This window comes from Pempheris klunzingeri, chromosome 5 (genome assembly GCF_042242105.1).
Source record: "Pempheris klunzingeri isolate RE-2024b chromosome 5, fPemKlu1.hap1, whole genome shotgun sequence".
Classification (NCBI taxonomy): Eukaryota; Metazoa; Chordata; class Actinopteri; order Acropomatiformes; family Pempheridae; genus Pempheris; species Pempheris klunzingeri.
In genome coordinates, this window is record NC_092016.1 from 9,998,925 (window position 1) to 10,019,651 (window position 20,727).

At 40.4% G+C, this 20,727-nt stretch overlaps 1 protein-coding gene across 5 annotated transcripts in view; it reads right to left on the reverse strand.

Annotated features, from left to right (window-relative positions):
- The window catches only part of LOC139200888 (pleckstrin homology domain-containing family A member 5-like), a 77,840-nt gene that overhangs the window by 18,449 nt on the left and 38,664 nt on the right, over positions 1–20,727 (reverse strand). For 4 of the 5 annotated variants that reach the window (XM_070830053.1, XM_070830051.1, XM_070830050.1 and 1 more), the window contains 7 exons: positions 17,104–17,187; positions 9,154–9,292; positions 8,898–9,002; positions 6,677–6,749; positions 4,506–4,606; positions 3,066–3,181; positions 1,021–1,527 (listed from right to left, as the gene is read on the reverse strand). In XM_070830053.1, coding sequence (XP_070686154.1) covers positions 1,021–1,527; positions 3,066–3,181; positions 4,506–4,606; positions 6,677–6,749; positions 8,898–9,002; positions 9,154–9,292; positions 17,104–17,187 — 1,125 coding nt within the window. The remainder of the gene's footprint in view (positions 1–1,020; positions 1,528–3,065; positions 3,182–4,505; positions 4,607–6,676; positions 6,750–8,897; positions 9,003–9,153; positions 9,293–17,103; positions 17,188–20,727) is intronic. The other variant, XM_070830052.1, reaches the window with a different exon arrangement.

Genomic DNA, 20,727 nt, shown 5'->3' on the forward strand with positions numbered 1-20,727 from the left:
AACAAAGCTTTGAAAAGCTTCGCTTCCACAGTGGGTTCAAAGTCAGTGCAGCTGGCATCAAGACAGCTTCCTATTAAGACTCCCCTGACAGATCGTGGCTAGAACATTCACTGATCTGTAAAACCCAGTAACATTAAAAAAGGCTTGTGACTAAAGGCTTGTGACTACATGGAAACTAAATATCATTCTGGACATGCATGTAATGATAAATAAAGACTGAAAATGTTGAAGAGAGAGAATGGACAGCGAGAGCACATGCTTCTCACAGAGGACCACAACGGAAAAAAAGACCAATGGATGACTTGTTGTGGTTTTACCCATGATGATCGTTTCAAATTCATGCATTGTTCAAAAGAGGTGTGCACATCCATTTTTTTTAAATAAACTTAGCAGAGGACTGAGTGGAGGCACAGAGGCAAGGCTGTGTCAAATATGGGCACAAGCCAGTCAACGATAAACTGACAGATAACAGATCAACAGATGGAGAGACAGACAGTGACATGCTGGCAGGCAGGGACAGACACAGTGAGAGAGCAGTTTTAATCTCAACCAATTAAAAATGGGACTCCCACAGCAGGGTCAGTGGCAGGAAGTAACTCTGAGGCTATTTTTTTTTATCTCCAGTTCTACTTACTGGTACACTCAATAGTGTAATATCCAAAGTGTTTAAATCATGGTGAGGAGCGTGTGAATCCAGCTTTAAAAAACACAGCTTTAGAAAGACCTGAGACTGAGAGGCTTTGGAAAATCTGAGTCTGCATATGTACTGTGTGCTTGCACTCAGATTCTGAGGGAGAATCCCTCCTGTCTCATGATGCAGGTGAATCAGTATTTCCAGATCATACTAAGTTTAGCCAAGTTCCACTTCTTGTTGTCGAAGTAGGACAACATTGGACTCTTGTGCAATAACCTAAAAACAAATTGTGCTGGCACATTTTTCTTGTTTGAAGCACAAATGTTTTGAAATCACACGACGAAATAGGTGAGATTAAGAACTCAAGGTCATATAATCAAACCAACCTCCTAGTGTCATCGTCCTGGTTGCGTCCCCTTTGCGTGCGGACCCACTGCTCCAGTTGCTGCATAGAACTGGTCCTACTGAGGGTACGATCTGGCTCATGATTGGGACTTCGCTGAGGAGGGACTCCAGTCCCATCAGCTGGACACTGCTCACCAGATCCATTGACCTGCGGGCTGCGGTGTGACCCATCTATTTCTGCCGGAGTCTGCGGCGAGGTGATGCTAGCCTTGACGGCCGCTGCCTGGGCTGGCTGCAGTTTGATACTGTTGATCTTGGTGAGTGGGCGTTCGCGCTCCGCCCCGTCCTTCTGGAAGCCGTAGCGCTCGGCGTCTCGCTGCTTTCTCTCTTCGTCTGCTGTGGTGGAGGGGACTGCTGGAGTGCGCTCACGGTCCACCTCACGGTTGCGTTCATTGTTCTGGATTTCGGGCTGTGTTAGTGACGGCCTGTGGTTGGCCACATGGTTGATCTCTTGTGGTCCACACTGCTCCACTTTTAGCCTGTCCAACCTGATGAAGACAAAGAGGACTTGATACCAAAGATGACAAGAAAAGTCTAAGACCCTGTGACACCACGAGAACACATAAGATTACCTGCACAGAAATGGAAAAATGATAACTACATTACTGTAGATTCAATTGGTAACTGGGATACTCATCTGTGTCACAGTAAACCAGTAAAAGGTGTTTGAGATATTTTATCAAGTATGGATACAGTATAAAGCAGACCTAAAGGACTACCTTTGTGAACTCTGCTAATGGGGGCAGCTCTGAAACAAAAGGAAAGTGAAAAGAAAATGAGTGGGGGTGCACAATGTTTCTTCCAGCTGCCAAAGGAGGCCAGGCGTGTAAAAGGAAATCAGATATCTCCAATAAAACACTGCCCCTGCTGGGGCAGGGCACAAAGGATCTGCTCAGACTCCAGTAATCCATTTGGAGATCCCTTCAACCTCACCTCTACGAGATCTATCTACAGCTCTGTGGTCCTCAGGGAGGTCTCCAGAGGTAATAGACACCACTACTGCTTGGACTTAAACGGGCTCAAGGTCACAGCTTCAAACTTGGCAAATTCCCCTTAGCAGCACGGCTCACTGGGTTAGCAATAGGAGAGCAGTAGGAAAGGCATTCCTTCACAGTTTCCACTGGTATCCTTTTAAATAGCAGCACTAGTCACATAATGTCTTCTCCAGCCTTCTGTGGCTCCACCAGCCCAGCAGAGCACACAGTGAGCCATACCACACCCACTAGATAAAAATATGAAAAGATGTGATAAAATTCAACACTGTCGATAGAATACAAGACACTAAATGCTTTGGAACTATGATAGCCTTTGGTCTCCATAGATATTACAATGCTGTTATTCTAGATAACCTTATAACAGCATCACACTGTCCTATTTAACAGTGCTATTCAGTGGATTTCAGGCACTGCTGCTCTGTGTAATTATAAAGCACTTCACCATAACGCCTCTGCTCGCCCATGTAAAAGGAGGGCATTAGACAGGCAGGCTGCCAAATGACAGACATTTAACACAGTTTAAAAAAGGGAGGAAAAACCCTATCCTGATGAGTCACTGATCCTGACCAGCCAGCACAGCTGTGCACAACATTTACTGAACAACCTGCACCATACATTTACAGTGGGGACATGCCCATAAGCACATGGCATTCTTGTGTATGTTACTCTGTGATAAACTCCAACAGTATAAGCAGTTGCATAACATTAAAGACAGTCACTGCTTCTTCAACAAACTCACAGACTAGAAATGTCAAAAGCAGGTCTGGAGCTGTTGCTTAAGAACTTAACAGGATTAACAGAGAGATTTAAAGGCACTTGCCTACAGTACAAATGCTAGAAAAGTACAAATCAGGATGGAAATGAACCAAGGAATGCAAAGTCAATCTCACTTGTTTTAAGAACTGTCCTTAAAATGCCTTTTTTGAATGTCTTTTTGATTCAAAAGCAAAACAACCCACTGTAATCGCCCGCCCTCAAATAAAATCTAGGCTCTCTGTAAAAATGACAATACAAGTGATGCGCTTACAAACCTTTTGACTGGCTCTGAATGCACAAGTGCAGCATCTGTCATTACTTTCATCCAAGACTCCATCTCTTTGGCTGTGTCAGTGCAAAAATAGTATGTCCGCATGTTGGGATGTGTTGCCTGTTTTGACAATGGACAGGATCAGGGACACACACAGAAAGTTATCTGAAAGAGAGAAGAGAAAAGCTTCAAGTTAGCTGGGATTTATGGCACTTGAACCCTGACTACTGAATCAAGGTTGGTTGCTTTTATGTAGGTTTATCACTTAATAAGAAGAATGTAGAGCTGCAGATATACTTTATGGCTTGTGAAATACTCCTGGCTGTGGGTATCTGTACCATCCACATAAATCAAACCATGAGTCGCTTGAGTTTCATGCATACCACTAGATTAAAGCAGTAAATTTCCCACAATTCTGTAGGACTTACCATGCAGTGCATTGTAGGGCAGACATATTGTTCCACAGTTGCTCTGTTTGCTTGCAGTGAACAAACCAATTTATTGTTAAAGCCAGACACAAAAAGAGAAAAACAGAATGTTTAGTGCACAACCTCAATATCCTGTTTACCAATGTCTGAAAAGCACTGTCATTACACCCAATTACTTCAGAATAATCTTGAGAAATGAAGAACTTTTAATGACATGGCCATTTTGGCCACAACAAGAGACAGAAAAAGTTTAGAATGAAAAATATGCAGTCAAAAAGTCATCCCATCCCTGAGTGAATCACTGTAAACTAAAGAGGCCATGCCCTGTTCTTGTGTTTCTCTCTTTACCTCAACTCTCTCTTTCAGCCTGAGTCTAAGTTGGAAAAGGAGTGGGCTGTGTGGTTGGAGAGACCTTGAGCAGACTCCTGGGCGTCTGTGTTTGGCTGTACTTGGCAGGTCAACTTTGTTGTCTCTTAGGGTTTATGAAGGACCCAAAGTCAAATACTGTACACACCACTGAGATCCCATAAAATGCGCCTGTTGCCCTGTAACATGGGGTTTCCGAGTCATCTAAGAGCATTGCAATGGTCTAGTGCTACACCACTGGCAGTAGCCAGCACAGCCGTATTACTGTTGGCAAAGCACTTTCTTTGCTTTCTTAGATTTAGCAGTGTGCAGATCGCATTTAAAAAGATGACTTGCATTACTTCACTGTCAATCAAATGATGTCTAAAGTAAAGACAAAACATGTTCAAAGAAAAGAAAACCTAGAAGTTGATTTATATGCTTAAGAAAACTCTGTGGGGAATATAAAATATCCACAACAAAAATCATTTTCCATCTTTCACACTGTATACCAGTGATCAAAGGTACATTTAGGAAGCTTTGTACTTTCAGCTCTTATCTTATTACAGCTTTAAATAATACTAATTATTTACTTTTATATGCTTGAAATGTACTCAACCACTACATACGCTATCTAACAAAGTTTGACAGGAATGAAAAAATACACTGACCTTGAAGGCATATTTTCTGTTAATGTGATCATCCACAGACAACATGGATACATGAAAGCTGGGCAGGAGGATGCTGCCAAGTATCCCCTCCTCTTTTTCATCTGCAGAGAAACACCAAGTCAACGCAACGCATTAGGGGACACTTATCAAAGTCAGTTTCAAGTTTTCCACTCTAAACTCTAACTCATTAAACACTTTTAAGCATAAAAATGGGCAGACACAAACCAAATGAATTGTGAGATAAAAACTAAAAGGGGAGCGTGTTGGTCAGATGAACCGAGTGCAATCAGTGGAAAAGATAAGCATTGATTCAATACCCTATGTAGCTAGGCTGCTCTAATCCTCATTAAGTTAGCAGACAGGGATCCACATTGACAATAGAGCATTCTCCACAGGGGGGATTAGAGTGAGTCCCGAGTTTTAAACAGAGAATTGCTTAGCCTCCTAATTTGATACTGCTTACTCGAAACAGTGTAGAAAAACAAGATATATCAGGGAAGTGACTGCTGCGGTCCCGAGTGTTTATTTGCTATGTGTGCATGTTTGTGTGTTGACTGGGGATGTCATGTAAAAGTCAAAGTCACTTAACACAGTTACTGGTAGTAATTGGGGCGAAGAGGGAATGGTGAGTGATATTTGGGGGACTGAGTGACAGCTGAACTCTGGTCAGCCTCTGGTAGTTTAGAGGTAAAACTGTTAACTCTAGAGCTATGATGAAGAACTGATGGACTGATCCATTTGTCAGCATCAGCTGTACCTGCACATTTTTTTTATTCAAGTCTCTGTGTCTCTGCCTCTCTCCCGAACACACACACACACACACACACACACACACACACACACACACACACAGGAGAACAGTCTCTGAACATATACATTGTGGTACATCATGAGCACACAATAATAGTCTGATAACAGCAGATAGCAGTTGCATTTAGTTGCAGGGCAACACAGTTCATGACCTTTCCGCCCACTTTCTGCTGATTGATGGATTTCTCAACATGTCTGCCTGTATAAAGCCTTTGGGGTCTGCTGCTGTCTGTGGCTTTTGTCAGTCAGTGGGCGGAAAGAAGGCGACAGTACTGGCAGACACCAGAAATAACACAGACTAGATGTCATCCTGATCAGCAGAAATGATGACTGTATCCGCAGCAAGTGAGCAGGGGGCATTGGCATATGTGGATCTCTGCCAAGCAAGACTTACATTTTCTCTGTAGCTGCAGCCTAGCAGTGGACGTACTCCACAGTTACTGTACAGCCTCAGTGCTTCACAGTATTCATTTCTATTTTTTTTCCAATAGGAAAGCTCTCAAATACTATCTGGACACAGCTGTGTCAATATTTGATATGAACATTAGTACTGGGTGAGTGAGGCTGAAATGCCCAGTCAATAGCAGCTCAGTCAATAGCATCTTATAAAAATGATCACATCTAACACTTGCAAATGTTTTCCTACTGCGCAATAGTAGCGAAGAGGGAGGTTTACAAGAACGGCCAGATTTTAATAATTGAGTGGAAAACTTCTATAATGGACTGGGACTCCCACAATAAGCCCACCATGAAAAACATGACTAAGATTATGACTATTAAGCTGCTGGGGTATTATATCTAAATAAAATAACAGATCACACTAAAATTCACTCAAGTTTCCACTTCAGTCAAGCTAGAAGTTTTTATTACTTGGTTATTAAAATATGGGTTTTCATCACCAAATTACAGACCTGTGTAGATACCACATATGAAAAAGGATGATCGCAGTGGTCCCTCTAATGTGGAATTAGAAGAGGGCCTTTAAACATGAACAAAATACATTTTGTCTGTCATCTCTGGAAACTTTACATTGCTCCAATTTCCTGCTATGCTTTCTTTTTCAGCAATATAGCTGCACTCAAGCCTCGTTTAAAGCTGTGGCTTTGCTTGGGGAAAAAATTATGCCTCACACGGCAAATCAGACGACAGGAGAGCCATTTCAATTAACATGTCTCCTCAGTTGGTCTTGACAGGCTGCTTGCCTCAGGGATTTGGATCCAGATTTATTAACAATCGCCCAGAGTGCAGCTTGTGGCTCTGAAGGTCACAATGTTACTTTGAGCTACTAATCGAGAACCACTGTTGTTGTAATCACTGCAACGCTAATGAAACATGCTGGTAGGTTAGAGGACAGGACTCACCTCTGTAGTAGAAGAGACAAAGGTCAGACAGCACAAACCACCTCTTCTTCCACAGCTTCATCCCTGTACTGTCCTGAGATGACACCAGAGGAATAGGGAACAGTTACTCCCAAAACTAGTGGGAATGGTTTAAAATCAGATTAATTCCTTCCATGTGATTAACTGTCTACATGTATCTTATTACACTAGAAGTTTGAATTATGCTATATAATCTGTAATCACGTTGTTCTTCCTCTTTTGTCTTTCTGTGAATGTATTTCTGTATATTGTGGCCCAAAATGCCCCCTTGTACTCCTTTAAATTTTGTAAGTAAACACTTGCTTTAATGGAGACAGTGTGGAATTCATTCATTTTGTATTGTAAAATTGCTGCCATTCAAATTTTACACATTATTGGCCTGGGATGGAGTAAGGATAATTAATTTGGTTCGAAGGAAACATTTCATTTCGGATATATATAAACATAATAAAGAGAGTGCTCCACTGTGTATGTAATTTCAACCAAATAAACAGCTTTCATTTCCAAAAGGAAGTACGCTGTTCATTGGGCAACAAAAATAAACCTCCTTTGCCTAAGTTGCCCTTTGTTATCACAATTCTGTGATCAAAGGGGTTTTCAGGCTACTGCTTGAAATGGATGGAGGGTGAGGAAAAGGGTATTAAATCCCCAGTTCGCTTTATTGGAAAACTTGAGCAGAGTCCTTAATCGCGGATTCCACCCGGAGACAAAAGTCGGGGGAGGGACCTCAACAACTCTGTCATTATGGTCAAACAGCATGTGGGCTGCAGTTTACTTTAAATGGAAATTCAGCTCCATGAACCAGCATGTTTAACACATTAGTATCAAAAAGTCACAATACCAGATGCTGTTCAGTATGTTCATAATGGAGGTACATCAGAAATGTAACCAAAAGATTCAAACATTTTAAGTCAGTTCATTCATCACCTTCCCTCTATTCAATCAAGGTCTTAACCACTCATTTTACAATGTGTTAATGAGTAAACTTGATCAGAAGTTCTATCACACCTTATTCTGTCCAGGCAGTAAGAAAAAAACAGGGCTTTCACCATCACATCAATCACTGTGGCATTTTGGTCTCCCAATGGATCAGCTGAACGGCTGCAGCTTTTACTCAGCCAAGGACTTCAATAGCTTCCAGGTTTCAATGAGGCAGGAAAATAAAAGTGCAAATCCAGCTTTTATTCAGGGTAGCAGATTTGTGAGTCTTTTGCTTGATCTACGTCACCCTGATTGAGGTCCCCAAAGAAATAGCAGCTGGCAGCTGTACTAAAGGAAGCCATCATGTGTTCACAAAGCTTTGCAGGGAGGCTGCAATCAAAACTAAATGAGTCTTCCACTTAGGAAGCATGAGAGAGTCCTGTGTGGCCAAGAGCTGCCTCAAGCACCCCCTTTTCACCCTCTTTAAGTAACCAGGGAGCTGTGATGAGGGATTGGTATTTAAACACGGCCCGCGCTGGATGATTGGCTGAGCAGAAACACTGGACAAAGAACTGCAAGGACATCAAAAAGCTTCCTTTGTGCTTATCTTAAGACTGTTGCCGCAAATCTTACAGGGAGAGGAAGACCTTAACCTTGCTCTGTGTGAAAAGGAGGAAAGTTTGCATTTACTCTTGTTCTAAGCTAAATCCATTTACTTTTGCCCAAATATCTTTGCTTCTAAATATCAATTACATTATAAATACATTCATCAAACAAACAACAAACTGACACAAATATGTGAATAGAAACTTGCAGATCATAGGTAGAATAGACATGCACAACTTCTTTATTACTTTGTTTCATAATTAGTTGGTGTCAAAAGCACTAATATATTACACTTTGCATGGAATAACTTAAGACTTCAACAACTTTAACAAGACTCTACAGCCATACTAAAGGCTGTCTGAGACTGTTCTTAGGCTCAGCAGCGAATTACAGCTAAATGCAAAGTTCAGCATGCTAACATGCTTACAAATTTGACCTGATGGTGGCACTAGATGGAATGTTATTACAAGTCGTCTTGGACAAGACTGTCTGCACCATATTTCACTGCAGTCCATACAGTATGTTGGGACACTTCAGTCTTGAACAACAGACAGACAGTGCTATCCATAAAGCAACACCATTATCAAGGCTAAAAATGATGCCACATTACCTTCTCTACTTCTCAGTATGAGTTATTGGACTAAATGTTATGTTTAATTCACAAAATCTTGCTCACCTGTTTATAAAGCCAGTTTCTCTTGATAACTGGGGCACTGGGATTCCTTCTGATGGAGTTGGATCTCTTGCCAAAGTTATGGATTTTTTTGGAGGGTCTTGAGGGCTAGAAATAGAGTAAGGATGAGTAAATGGCAAAGTAGGTTCAATTCACACACACAAAAAAAAAAATCTCAAACTTTTTTAGCCATTAAAATGTAATTCTGTTGGTTTACCATTAGTTTCCTAACTTAACAGACATGCATGACAATCCTGACCTCATGTATGTCACTCACTCTTCCTGCTGGGCTACTGGGGTTTGCGGCGTGGTCCGAGCCGCCAGTGTAATTGGAGGCCTCACTCATGGTGCTTATTGGCCGTTCCTTCTTCTCATTCGCCGGCACTTTGGGGGCAGATCTACACAAAAGACATGAAGCATGCTAAGAGCATATAGGCAAATCATCCGTCAGAAATGTAGACTGCTTTTTTTGACCTCGATAAAAGAATTAAGAGAATTCCTCTGAAACTTTCTCTTATAATGAGATCTCAGCATGGGCCTATGAATCAAGCCAATTACTCCCAGCATGTCACTGCAGCTACATTCCCAGTTCTCTACCAGCTTTAAATGGCCTGCAATGTCTGCCTGACATACTGAAATGCGGCAGTGAATCAGGTCAGGATGCCTCTTAAAGGCAGAAGTTTTTTAAAGCTGAAGTTGAAAGTATGTTCAATACATTTGCCATAGGATAGAACACCTTGTGCAATAAGTTGTCTCTGGCCCTTGGAGATGTCCTATATTCTTTAGGTAAGGAACAATATTGTGGTCTAGAGGGAACGAGACAGGAAAACCAGAGTAGAGCAGAAATGCTGCAGCAGTGAAAAAAAGTGTAATCCCTCAGATGTACTGGTTTCAGGTCACTGAATAAGGACAGGAACTGCCAACCCTGCACTGCAACCTCCCCCATCTGACCTGTCCATTTGATCAATGATCTGACATTCATAGATTTACGATTATATGATACCCTTCAGCATAAATGAGGCACGCATTTGATGATCAATAGTCACTCCTTTCATTTATTATCTGCATGTACTTTTCATCCATCTACAACACCCAGATCATTCTTTCAATCCATCTATTTGTTAGATACAAAGACCATTAACACTTTAAAAAAGGAAACAAAGAGTACATTTAAAAACAGTTTAACAATTCAGACTCCATGCTGTTATACTCAAGGTGCACAAACACGAAAAAAGGATCACAAGGGATAACATCAGCTCGTCTCACAACAGCAGGCAACACGCACAGGATGTTCATTCCGGGGCAGCATAGTGACAGGCCTGATACTATCTGCAGACCCCTTTACAAAACGTAGACTCAACAATAACAATCACAGGCTGACTTTGTCTTACCTGTATACCCAAGAAAAGTTAGAGGGTTTGTTACAAGGTAAGCCTTAGCTCCGAGAAGCAGCAACGTCTTACTATTATGTACTTTAGTTCACAGGTTGAAATGACTATGAATATATGAGGGGGTTCAGTGTAGAGGTGATACATCCCTGGAGACAGAATCAGTGAAGACACTGAGTGGACAAGTGAGTGACTAATGCTGTCTCTTGTTGGGATAGCACAACTGACCACTCTAAAACAGCCGCTCGTGCAGAATGATGAGTACCCACTGAGATTTGCCGTCTTCTCTGTTTAATGAGCTCGCCCCAGAAAATGAGATGCGAAGATTTTCAGCACTTCCAGTGACAGACGAAATCCTAAGTGAACCACAATCAATGATGTGTTGACTTGCCATCAAGACACAAAGGTTGGGAGGGGTGGAGAAAGTGGACTGACTTTGTTGTACGAGAGATATTGCTCTGTTTGATGCTGTAAGCGGTCAGCAGACCATTTACACGCTCTGCAGTGTGTTTGTGTGTGTGTCCAGCTTTGTTGATAATTAGATTGGGCCCGATAATCAATATGCATGTAGTGAGTGCATAAAAATTGTCCGCATAAATGTAAGAGCTAGAGAACAACAGGAGAAATTATGCTGCATTACAGTTCAAGTATCTTAAGCATTACAGCAGATATAGTATTTGGGTGTTTAGAAATCACAACTAAAGAAGTATCTAATTAGGATTTTAATCAATCAGGTTGAATTATCAATTATTCTGCCAATTATTTACACAATCTTTTGCTCTATGGTATGTTAGCTGTCAGATATTCAGTTCACTGTGACATAAAACAAATAAAAGCAGCAAATCCTGACAATAACTGCAACTTGGTAATTTTTGCCATTTGCGCTTGAAAAATGACAATTAACCTTTTATCAAATTAGTTACTGAATAACTGACTAATTAACTATTCACTTCAAAAGTTTCCACTTGGCAGGCTTGCTTCAATCACCAATCCCAAATTTCTTGAACAATTAAATGCTGTGCTAATACAAAGTAGTTGTGTAAGTACTGTCAGTGATGGATTGATGTGAATTCAGATGACTAAGAACTAAGAAGAACTAAGAACTCTTTATTGCAAAGCAGTCCCCGTCTCCAGTTTTTATCTCTCAACCACTTACAGTAAATACAACGCACGCAATGGAGACCACCAAATGCTTCCCATCTATACTTTGAAATGAATCCTCACTCTAACTGGCTTCCTCCAAAACATCAGCATGAAACTCCACATGGATTATGTCACTGTTCATATCCACAACATGCTGTTTTGAGAGTCTGTCTGCTTTAAATTACTGTTTTCTTGTTTAGCTTGGTGAACGTCTCCCGACTGCACCAGCCCACAGTGGATATGACTGTGAAACAGTAATAGCTGTAGCAAAATACCAGAGCTAAACAACAACCATCTTTGTATTTACCACAGCTCCATTTCAACAGCAAAGCCAATAAATCTCAAATCAGAGCCTAAATAAATAATAAACCGTACCTATAAAGTCAAGACAGTTTAGATTTGATAAGAATGAACAATTCTGCAATGCAATGCTGTTACCCATCTGCAAAAAGACACCATGGAGAGATTTCATGCCAAAAAACAAGCAGACAGGCACACTTTAACACCTTCAGGCAATTTAGTATGTTTAGTTGATCCAACATAACCTACAGTCTATGCTGTTGCTCTGCTGGAGGAGAATGATGCTCCATGTGGTACACACAAGAGGACACACAGAGAACATGCCAAGTCCACACATCAGGGGCCATGGATCAAACTCGGGACCTCTACACTGTGAGATCAAAGTACTATCCACTGTGCAGGAATAAACGACTGTGACCAGTCTTACAGTTCAGGGCTTGAGGCCATACAAGTCTTAAGCCAGTGGATTTTAACTAAATGCGTACAGTAAAATATTAGATTCAGGGAAAAGATTTTCACCTGCTTAAAAGATTTACACCCAATTTTCTCAGTTTTACAATAAAATGTGGTATTGTGCGTCAGTCCAACTGTTTAATCTCATCTTCACAATATGATTCCAACCTAAAAAAAAAGGTTAACAATGATAGTAGTTTACTTCTCAGTTCAGCGTTTGCTACTTACTTTAATATTGCTTAACAACAGTGGTAGAGTTACATTAAAAGATTTGTCCGGTATGTGTTAAAAAAATGAAATAAATCTGACTCAGATGTGTACATTCAAGAGCCAGTGTTGTTCTCATATGGTCTTGTGGGCAAAGCCCTTTCATCAATTCCATATATTAAGATTAACCCATATGTATGAAAGCGTCACACCACTGCCTGGTCCTGCATGGATTTTGTGTGCCTCTGTGTGTGCAGAAACAGTGAGGAGGGATTACACTGCCACTGAAGCTTGGCGCTCTAAGCACACTGGGGGGAAACGCTGAACTGAGTGGCTGAGGGTGCATTTTAAAATGACCACACAGCATTTCTAAAGAAATAAGGATGCTTTCAAACATTTTTGTTCGGTGGTGAACCTGACCTTTTTCTTTTTAACAAGCATAAGACTAGAAGACAAGGCAAGCATGCACAGATCAAGATATCAGTGTATGCATTTGTCATGTGTTCATGGATGCAGCATAGCACAGAGCTGGATGATGCACCAAAGATGTACAAATAAACTTTATTTGTCAATCTAATTTCACTAATGTTATGTTGTGTTAAAGTAATTCACTTTTGCTCTAAACAGTGTTTTAAAATCAGGCAGCATGGGACAGGGCTAATGCTAAAGCTTTGGTAATATAATTTAGCATTTAAAACACAAAGATTCAATGCTTTCTAGCAAATCAGTGAACTGCCAACAAAGTGGACTAAATGCCAGGGACCTAAAAGATTTGTCCTGCAGTTTAACTTTCATCAAAGATGTACAGCTTGACCTTCAGCCCAACCAAAGAGTAGCCCTTGCAGTCGGTGGTTCATAAAGGTTTAGATGAACACAACAAATGGTTCAGACAGCGAAGTGCACAATACAAGACTTTGAAATGCAAATGCATAACAAGTCATTGGGCAAAGCACCATTCAGGACACCCACAGTCAATTGGTAATGTGAAACAAGGATTATTAACAGACAGACAAGTTCAAGTGTTTTACATTTAAAAAAAACAAACAAATGTGGAGAACACACAATCATCCATTTGCACCTAATAGTGTATTACCTGCTAAATGTTGGGTGACACAATTTTCCACAATTCACACTACAAAACAGAGGAAAAACAAATTTCTTGAGAATGAAAGTCGTAATGTTTTGACAAATGAGGGGTTCTGAAGAGTGGCTGCACATAAGCAGTATATTGTGTTGTTATGCACTCCATATGCAGTCTATAAATTTGACCATACACAAGGGTATCCAAACAGGTCACATCAGTTACATGCATTTTCCAACGCATATCCCAATTATTAATTATAAAGTTTTGCATTTCACAAACCTGAAAAAGCCAATATCGTGGTTTTGAGAAACTTAAACATACTGAAATAGATTTATACCCTGACTAACTATTATTTTAGCATGATAATGCAGAGTGGTATTAAGATTGTTCTTCTTGTTAATTACACTGTTTCACTCTCCCTGACAGTTTTTAAATTATTATGACATTGACAACAATAAGGACAGGGTTTCACAGGGAAACAGTAACACTTGTACTCTCCCATCCACTATTGGTTTCTTTTACCTGCTGAGGCGGTCTTATCTTTTGTCAGACCAGACAAATTTACTACATTGTGTTTGTAAAGTTAAATATGCCTGTAGAAGCCAGCGCTGGTTAGCTGATGAATCACCCTGCTATGGTTTCTTTTCACCCACTGTCACCCTGGATTAATTGCACCTCGGAGTGGCTGAGGTGGATAAAATTGCATTATCAGTCAATGCCAGGATAATAGATCATTTCTGGGATACTTATAAATCCAAAAAGTGATCTAGCAAATTTAATACCTAATTAGCTAAAGATATTGTCATATTAATACAAAAATTCTACCACTGCCATAATGTAATAAGTCCTGCTCATTGTTTTATAACATTGACTATAGTTATAGATAATGGTCTAAGAGATCATCAGTCAGAGATATCAAATGGATATAAACAGCACAGTAAAATCTACATGGTATCATTCATTTATATTGTCATCTTGTCCTAGCCCAAATTGTACTGAACACCATGCTCTTGAAATAGGTTTTATTGCACACATGGTCAGTTCAAGTTTTGGTAAACATGTTTTGCATGGAAGTTATATAAATATTCCCTGTCAGCTTACACATGACCATGTGGGCTGGTAAAAATAGGCACAGACATGTACACTAATGGCAGCAGAATGCTGGGGCTGCCATTCACTGAGGTGGGCAAAGCTTATACTTACACTCTCAGCATGACTGAGAGTGTAAGTATAAGTGACTAATGTACATTTACATAGGTTGTTTTATAACCCATAAGAAATATTAAAGCAGATTAGGAGAGACTAACGTACAAGTAATAGCTTAAATAGGTCTTTCCATAACAGCACAGCAGTGTTCGCTCTGTGTGTTCCTGTGATGTATTTACCCAACTGTGAGTTGGATACTAACTCCCCAAAACTAAACTGACAGACTGACTGAACCTTGAAGTGGAGACTACAATAATGTGACAGGAGCAACGAGGCCCACGCATCACTGATTCACCTTTTGTAGTCGTGTTCAAGGTCAAAGGAGTTCTGCTTATCTGCATCAAAACTTTTTAAGCATTCTGAGCAGACGATTGAGTGTCTGTCCCGATCAATGGTTATCTTCTAAGGTACGGTACAGCTGTAGTGCATTTGTCTCTCGTTTAGCCTGTTCCTTGTTGCCACTTCAGTGGAGGCTGCCCCACCCTCTCACACTTACGCAATTCATCATGCATGTGTAAATACATTTCACACATCATGGAGAACCTTTGTCCTTTTCCTACACTGAGATATTACTGCAGACTCAGATTTGAAAAGGCTATTTTTCTTTTCAAAACTGTTAACTCAGAACTAATGTAGGTTTATTTGATTAGAATTATTCATTACTCAGTGTTTTATATAACTTATGCTATGCAGTATATGTCTTGAGGTGGTTTGAGGTTATGTTATGTTATGTTATATCAGAGTGGTACTAAAAATCATAATGCCACTTTTGGATTGACTTAAAGTGCAGAGCAGATTACGCAGCGATTTTCAGCCTGGCCTCTTTATCCCTGTAGCAGCTTAAATCCGTCTTTGCCTTTCATTACTCGTCCAGGGTGAAGATTGTCCCCCTTTAGTCCTTTTGGTAGAACAGAGCCAACTGTTGGCTGGACTGTCACACTCTTAAAAATAACAATGTAGGTCTATCAGTTTGATGATGCTTTCCAAAAGTTGACCTCGAGTACATCTAATATAGATTCACTTTGCAGATTATCAAACAATACAAAAATAATTGCTGAAATAGTTATCATCTTGCAGCGGCATGTTGGGCCTCTCAGTGCAAAAACAGCATGGATGTGAGAGTAACACAGTGAGGGGAGGAATGTGTCGAGAGAGTGCAGTGTGACAGTTCTGGCACTACAAGCTTCTTCACTACAAACTGTTCATCTCTGCTGAGCAAGTTGCATTTGGTCAGACAAATAAGCTCACTATATCATATTCTAGTAAAACCATGTTTTTAATTTCAAAGCCACATATTGAAAGCTGAAGCTGTTGCCCATGAGGGGCCATCAGGGAATTCATCCTTCAATTGGACTTGGGCCACAATTTCCCAACATGGAAGTAGAATTTTCTGTCTAGAAGCAGAACATATTTCAATTAGCAGTCGTTGCTCAATAAGATAATTGACACCAGTTGTGCTGACATGACTTCAGCGCAGCAACATAACATTATGGGGAATCTGCTATGACCGGGGTTTTCTGAGGGAAGTGAGAAAGTGAGTGGAGCTGATACATGTTGCACAACACTAAGCTAAGATGGCTGGGGTGAGAGATGAACGTTGAGTCTAGTGTCACGGTGTGGATTGTGATGCAAACAATCAAGTACATGTAGATTTAATACGCTTACACGGATACGGAGGTGAATGTGAAATCTGTGAAATTCTGCCCTCTTTTATGTGCATTGGACATCCTGCAAACATCTGGACAGAGTAACTGTCTTTGTCCACGAATCATTATAATAGGGTTAAAGACTAAAAGGCGGTTACAATAAAATGGCAGGACTAATGATTCCAGAGGTGGACATAAACTAAGTTGAGTGTGACAGATTCATAGTCGTTATCCTTGAAGTGAAAGTTCAAGATGACTGGCCCCTGATCCAGTCATGTGAGCGGACATGTGATGACTGTTGTCGCTAAAAGCAGTGTGGATGATCACATGGACGTAACATTGTTGGGGGACATATTATTGTACTTATGACAAGTGAAAAGGCCATGAACTCTTGTTCAGGTCAAAACGAAGGAGGAACTGTGAATCACTGCATTCCCCCAGCTGATGTATACATGATACAATGGCTTCTTTTATTGTCAGCCTTAGCATCAAGATTATTAACCCTCCCTTGGCACTTGTGGAGAACAGCAGCCCAATTATGCAATAAATTACATGTCTTTTATAATATGAATATCTACCAAAGTATCTAAAAAGTGACATTTCTATACGAATGGTTTGCTCTTACTTCAAAGGAATTCATTTGTAAGATAGATAACTGACGAAGCACTGAATAGAGGAGGCTTTGAACTGGGACAGCAAAATGCCAAATAGATGGTGGCAGATTTGTGCAATGTGTGCAATGCTACCCAGTGGCATTCTTAAAGCAAAAACAAGAGACTTACTGTTCGTTGATGACAAAGATGCAGTTGTCTTGTGAGGGTAAGCTTGAGACAGGATGCTTGCAGGTCACCTTCCGCTCATTGTGACTATTGAGAATGGGGAGGAGGAAAAAGAGAAGAGTGATCAGTGTTCGAAAATGCTGCATAGACGTCGGTATAAATAAATCCATCAAAAATTCATGATCTATCTTTAAAAAATGGTTAATGGATGTGTGGCTTATTGCCCTGAAAAGCCACACAGAACTATGTATATTGTATTGGCTGTGTAGACATGTCAATACTGAGTGGAAACATGACAGATACACCATATGGAAATAAAATTAGCAACCTGTGGCAAAGGAGGGTGAAAACTAGTCCAACCTGATGCTCGTAGGTTCAGTGTGACACCAAAACAAGCACACATGGCACATCAAAATCTTATGGGAAAAGTAGTACCCCGTGAAAAGGTACCCCAGGAAAAATGCTATATAGTGCATAGCAAAAAGGACCAAAAGCAAGACAAATACTCTTTTCTGATAAGAGCAGCACAGCATTAGCTTTTACAGTTTTAAAAGCACTTTAGACCTAGATTAGACTGTGCCAAACTAAAATGCCATTAACCTTTAAAAAAAATCATAGAAATGACCAAAATCTACAGGGTCCAGCAGGCTGCTGTGTCATCCTACTCTCCACATTTAATGACAGAGGTACCGAAGATGCCATGCACCCACCCTGTTGACTAATTACAACAGCTGGCAGTCATTTCCACCCAAACATGATTAGAACACCAGGAGTCAGAGACCACACAGCCTTTAGGGAGGAAGACTACAAAGATTGGGACCATAGCAACAACAGCAGCTTTCCAATTAACTAGAGCCTGGTCAGTGTTATGTGTGATCTGGATGGCCTGGGGGCAGAGGGATCAGTAAGAATTACAAGCTTCAAGGTTCCTCACTGTTACTAGTAAATCCTAAATCAAGTTTTTGTTACAACAGTGTCACTGGAATAATTCAAGATTCAAGATCCAAATCATCAGCCTCCTATCTTATAACCTACAATTTAGAGATGGAAAATCAATAGTTATTTGATTATACTGTCACTGAGTTACAGCGATGGGAAGTTCAGTAGCTGTAAAGAGTATGCTGTCAATATATCAGTCAAATCTATTGACTGCAGCGGAGATTAATGAAGTAATTAGACAATACAAGTAAAGAGAACAGCTGCTTTGTAAACAACAGTTTTCAAAGCTACTACAGGCTTTACGTGCCGGACAGTTATTCTATATTTTTAACTCAGTCAGGCTGTGCTATAAACAGAAGAGAGTCAAGCTGTAGCCCAAAAATAACAGTTTTTAAATATGGGGTACTCATGTACTGAAAAGAGCAAATACCAGGCATGAAATAGTGGGTTTAGTTTCAGTTTAGCCTGGAGAGCAACAGTCTCCACAGCTCTGGTCTATAATTATTGGAGGCACTGTTGGCAGCAGAACGTTTTGTGCGGTCTTGGGGCAGACCAGCGGCACCATTTTGCTTTGGTATCCCTTCACACATGCGTGTACTGTTCCGCACATAAGAAGGAAGAAAGTCTGGGTAGGTATTTATGTACAGAGAAGTGGGATGAAAGAACAATGTTATGCAGACCAAGGGATGGAATTTAATAATCTGTTCCAAACTATTCAATATTGGAAAACATTTTAGCTAGGATACTATCGATCCCTTGCAAATAGTGACTTAATTCATGCACCGCAAGTTTTCTTTCATGCGATACTTTAACCAAGGATAAAAGGAAAAGACATGGAAAAAAATTGGTGTATTTTGCTGACCTATTAATCGTCAATGCATGCCATTTCATTACAGGAAAGCATAGTGTTTGAGACCTTGTACAATATTTCAAGACCTGTATTTTATTTGTCACATACACAGTTTAAAAAATAACAATTGAATTAAAGCTGCAATCAGTAGCAATGAAACAAGAGTAGAGTTAGTTTGACTTCCAGGTTCCTCCCCCTCTCTCTCCACCGCACTTCCGTTCAGCCTCTAAACCCCCGCCCACACAGAAAGGCAATACAATCACGAGCTAAAACTCACGATCTCCCCGCTGAACTTTCTCCTGGTTTTTTCAAACACGTGCAAAAAGTCATGCAGAGTCACAAACAGAAATGGGGGTGTTTTACGTTATAAATTCATCAGATTATTGATAAAGATCAGCTCCACGTGTGATTAGAAAAGAGCAGAACCGCTTGTTGAACGGCACGGAGAAATGTACTGCAGTCAAACATCTATTGCTGCTAGCAAAAAGAGAACAATAACTTTTTCCTCAGATACAGGCAGACCAAACCAAGGCTACAAGGCGACTAAACAGCTGATTTGCATTCAACAGAGTGAGGCCCTTACTCAGATACTTAAAGAAGGCTTCAATATATGCCCATATTGCTCTCTTTCTATTGATGAAAGTTATGTTAAACAGATGTTTGCTAAAATTTTCGCCATAGGAAATATACTGAAACTTGGCATTTACCCAAAACCACCCTAATTAAAAGACAACCAATAAAAGTCAATAAAATGTCACATCAAGTTAATTAAATCTAAATGTTTGAAGTGAAGTGATGAACTGAAACACATATCCAGTTATATCTGTTACATCTACACATGTAGATGAACCTGAAATAAAAAGGATATATATCATATTGGCCAAATAAAAGTGTTCAAAGCTATTAGTTGTCAAAATTAAGCTGACCAAGGTCTTCAGGGGTACACCTATAAAATCAAAAGGCCCTCCTGGTGTTTAGAGAGTTTTTGATGTGCTGACTGACATGTGTGCAAGGTCAGTGATTTTAAGAGGGGGTTATGTGACATCAAAGAGTCCCTGTACCTATATTGGCGGAAGCTATTTGAGAAGGTCCTAAACATTCCCAACATGCTCCATGTGTTATGAGAGGACAGCGAGTTCTTAAACCTCAGTGGAAAACACGGGGGCTATGAAGTAACATGATGGCTGCGGTTGTGTGTTGGCCAAAATAGGCAGGATGAATAACAGCAATACACATTTTCTTGTTTAGTTGAAAAATCTTTCTTTGGACAACCTACAAATGGAGCCCATGATGCCAGCTGCTGCCTTCTTTTTAACTACTCTTTAAGCCTTTTTGTCATCCAATTCAATTTATACACTGGTGACATTTAGCATACCACTGCGAAGGGCTTGACAACGCTAAAAAAGGATGAAGGCGTCCCACATTGCAGATATATATTATTCAAATTTAATTCTGTTTCCTCCGCATGGCATCAGTAGCTGATATGTGACAGGATAATGCAAAACAAATATTGACAGAGTATGTGGGTCGGCTGCATTGTCTCACACAACATAAGGGCCTTCTGAAAACATCACTGGATGATAGTGTAATCAAGGCTGATGACAGCAGGCACTGTTACATCAAAATAAACTGATGCTGCACAGCTACCAGCTCAAAATCAAACCCTTTCTTGAGGGAATATGTTTTTCAAAACACTTCATCCACCTAATCTTAGCTTACAGCATCGTTCAAAATGGTCACACGTGCTCTGAAGGATGTGGTCTGTGGTCACTACAGTCAAGATTAAGTTAGCATAAAATCACGGGGCTGTACAGTAAAGGGAGCATATGGTAACAGTT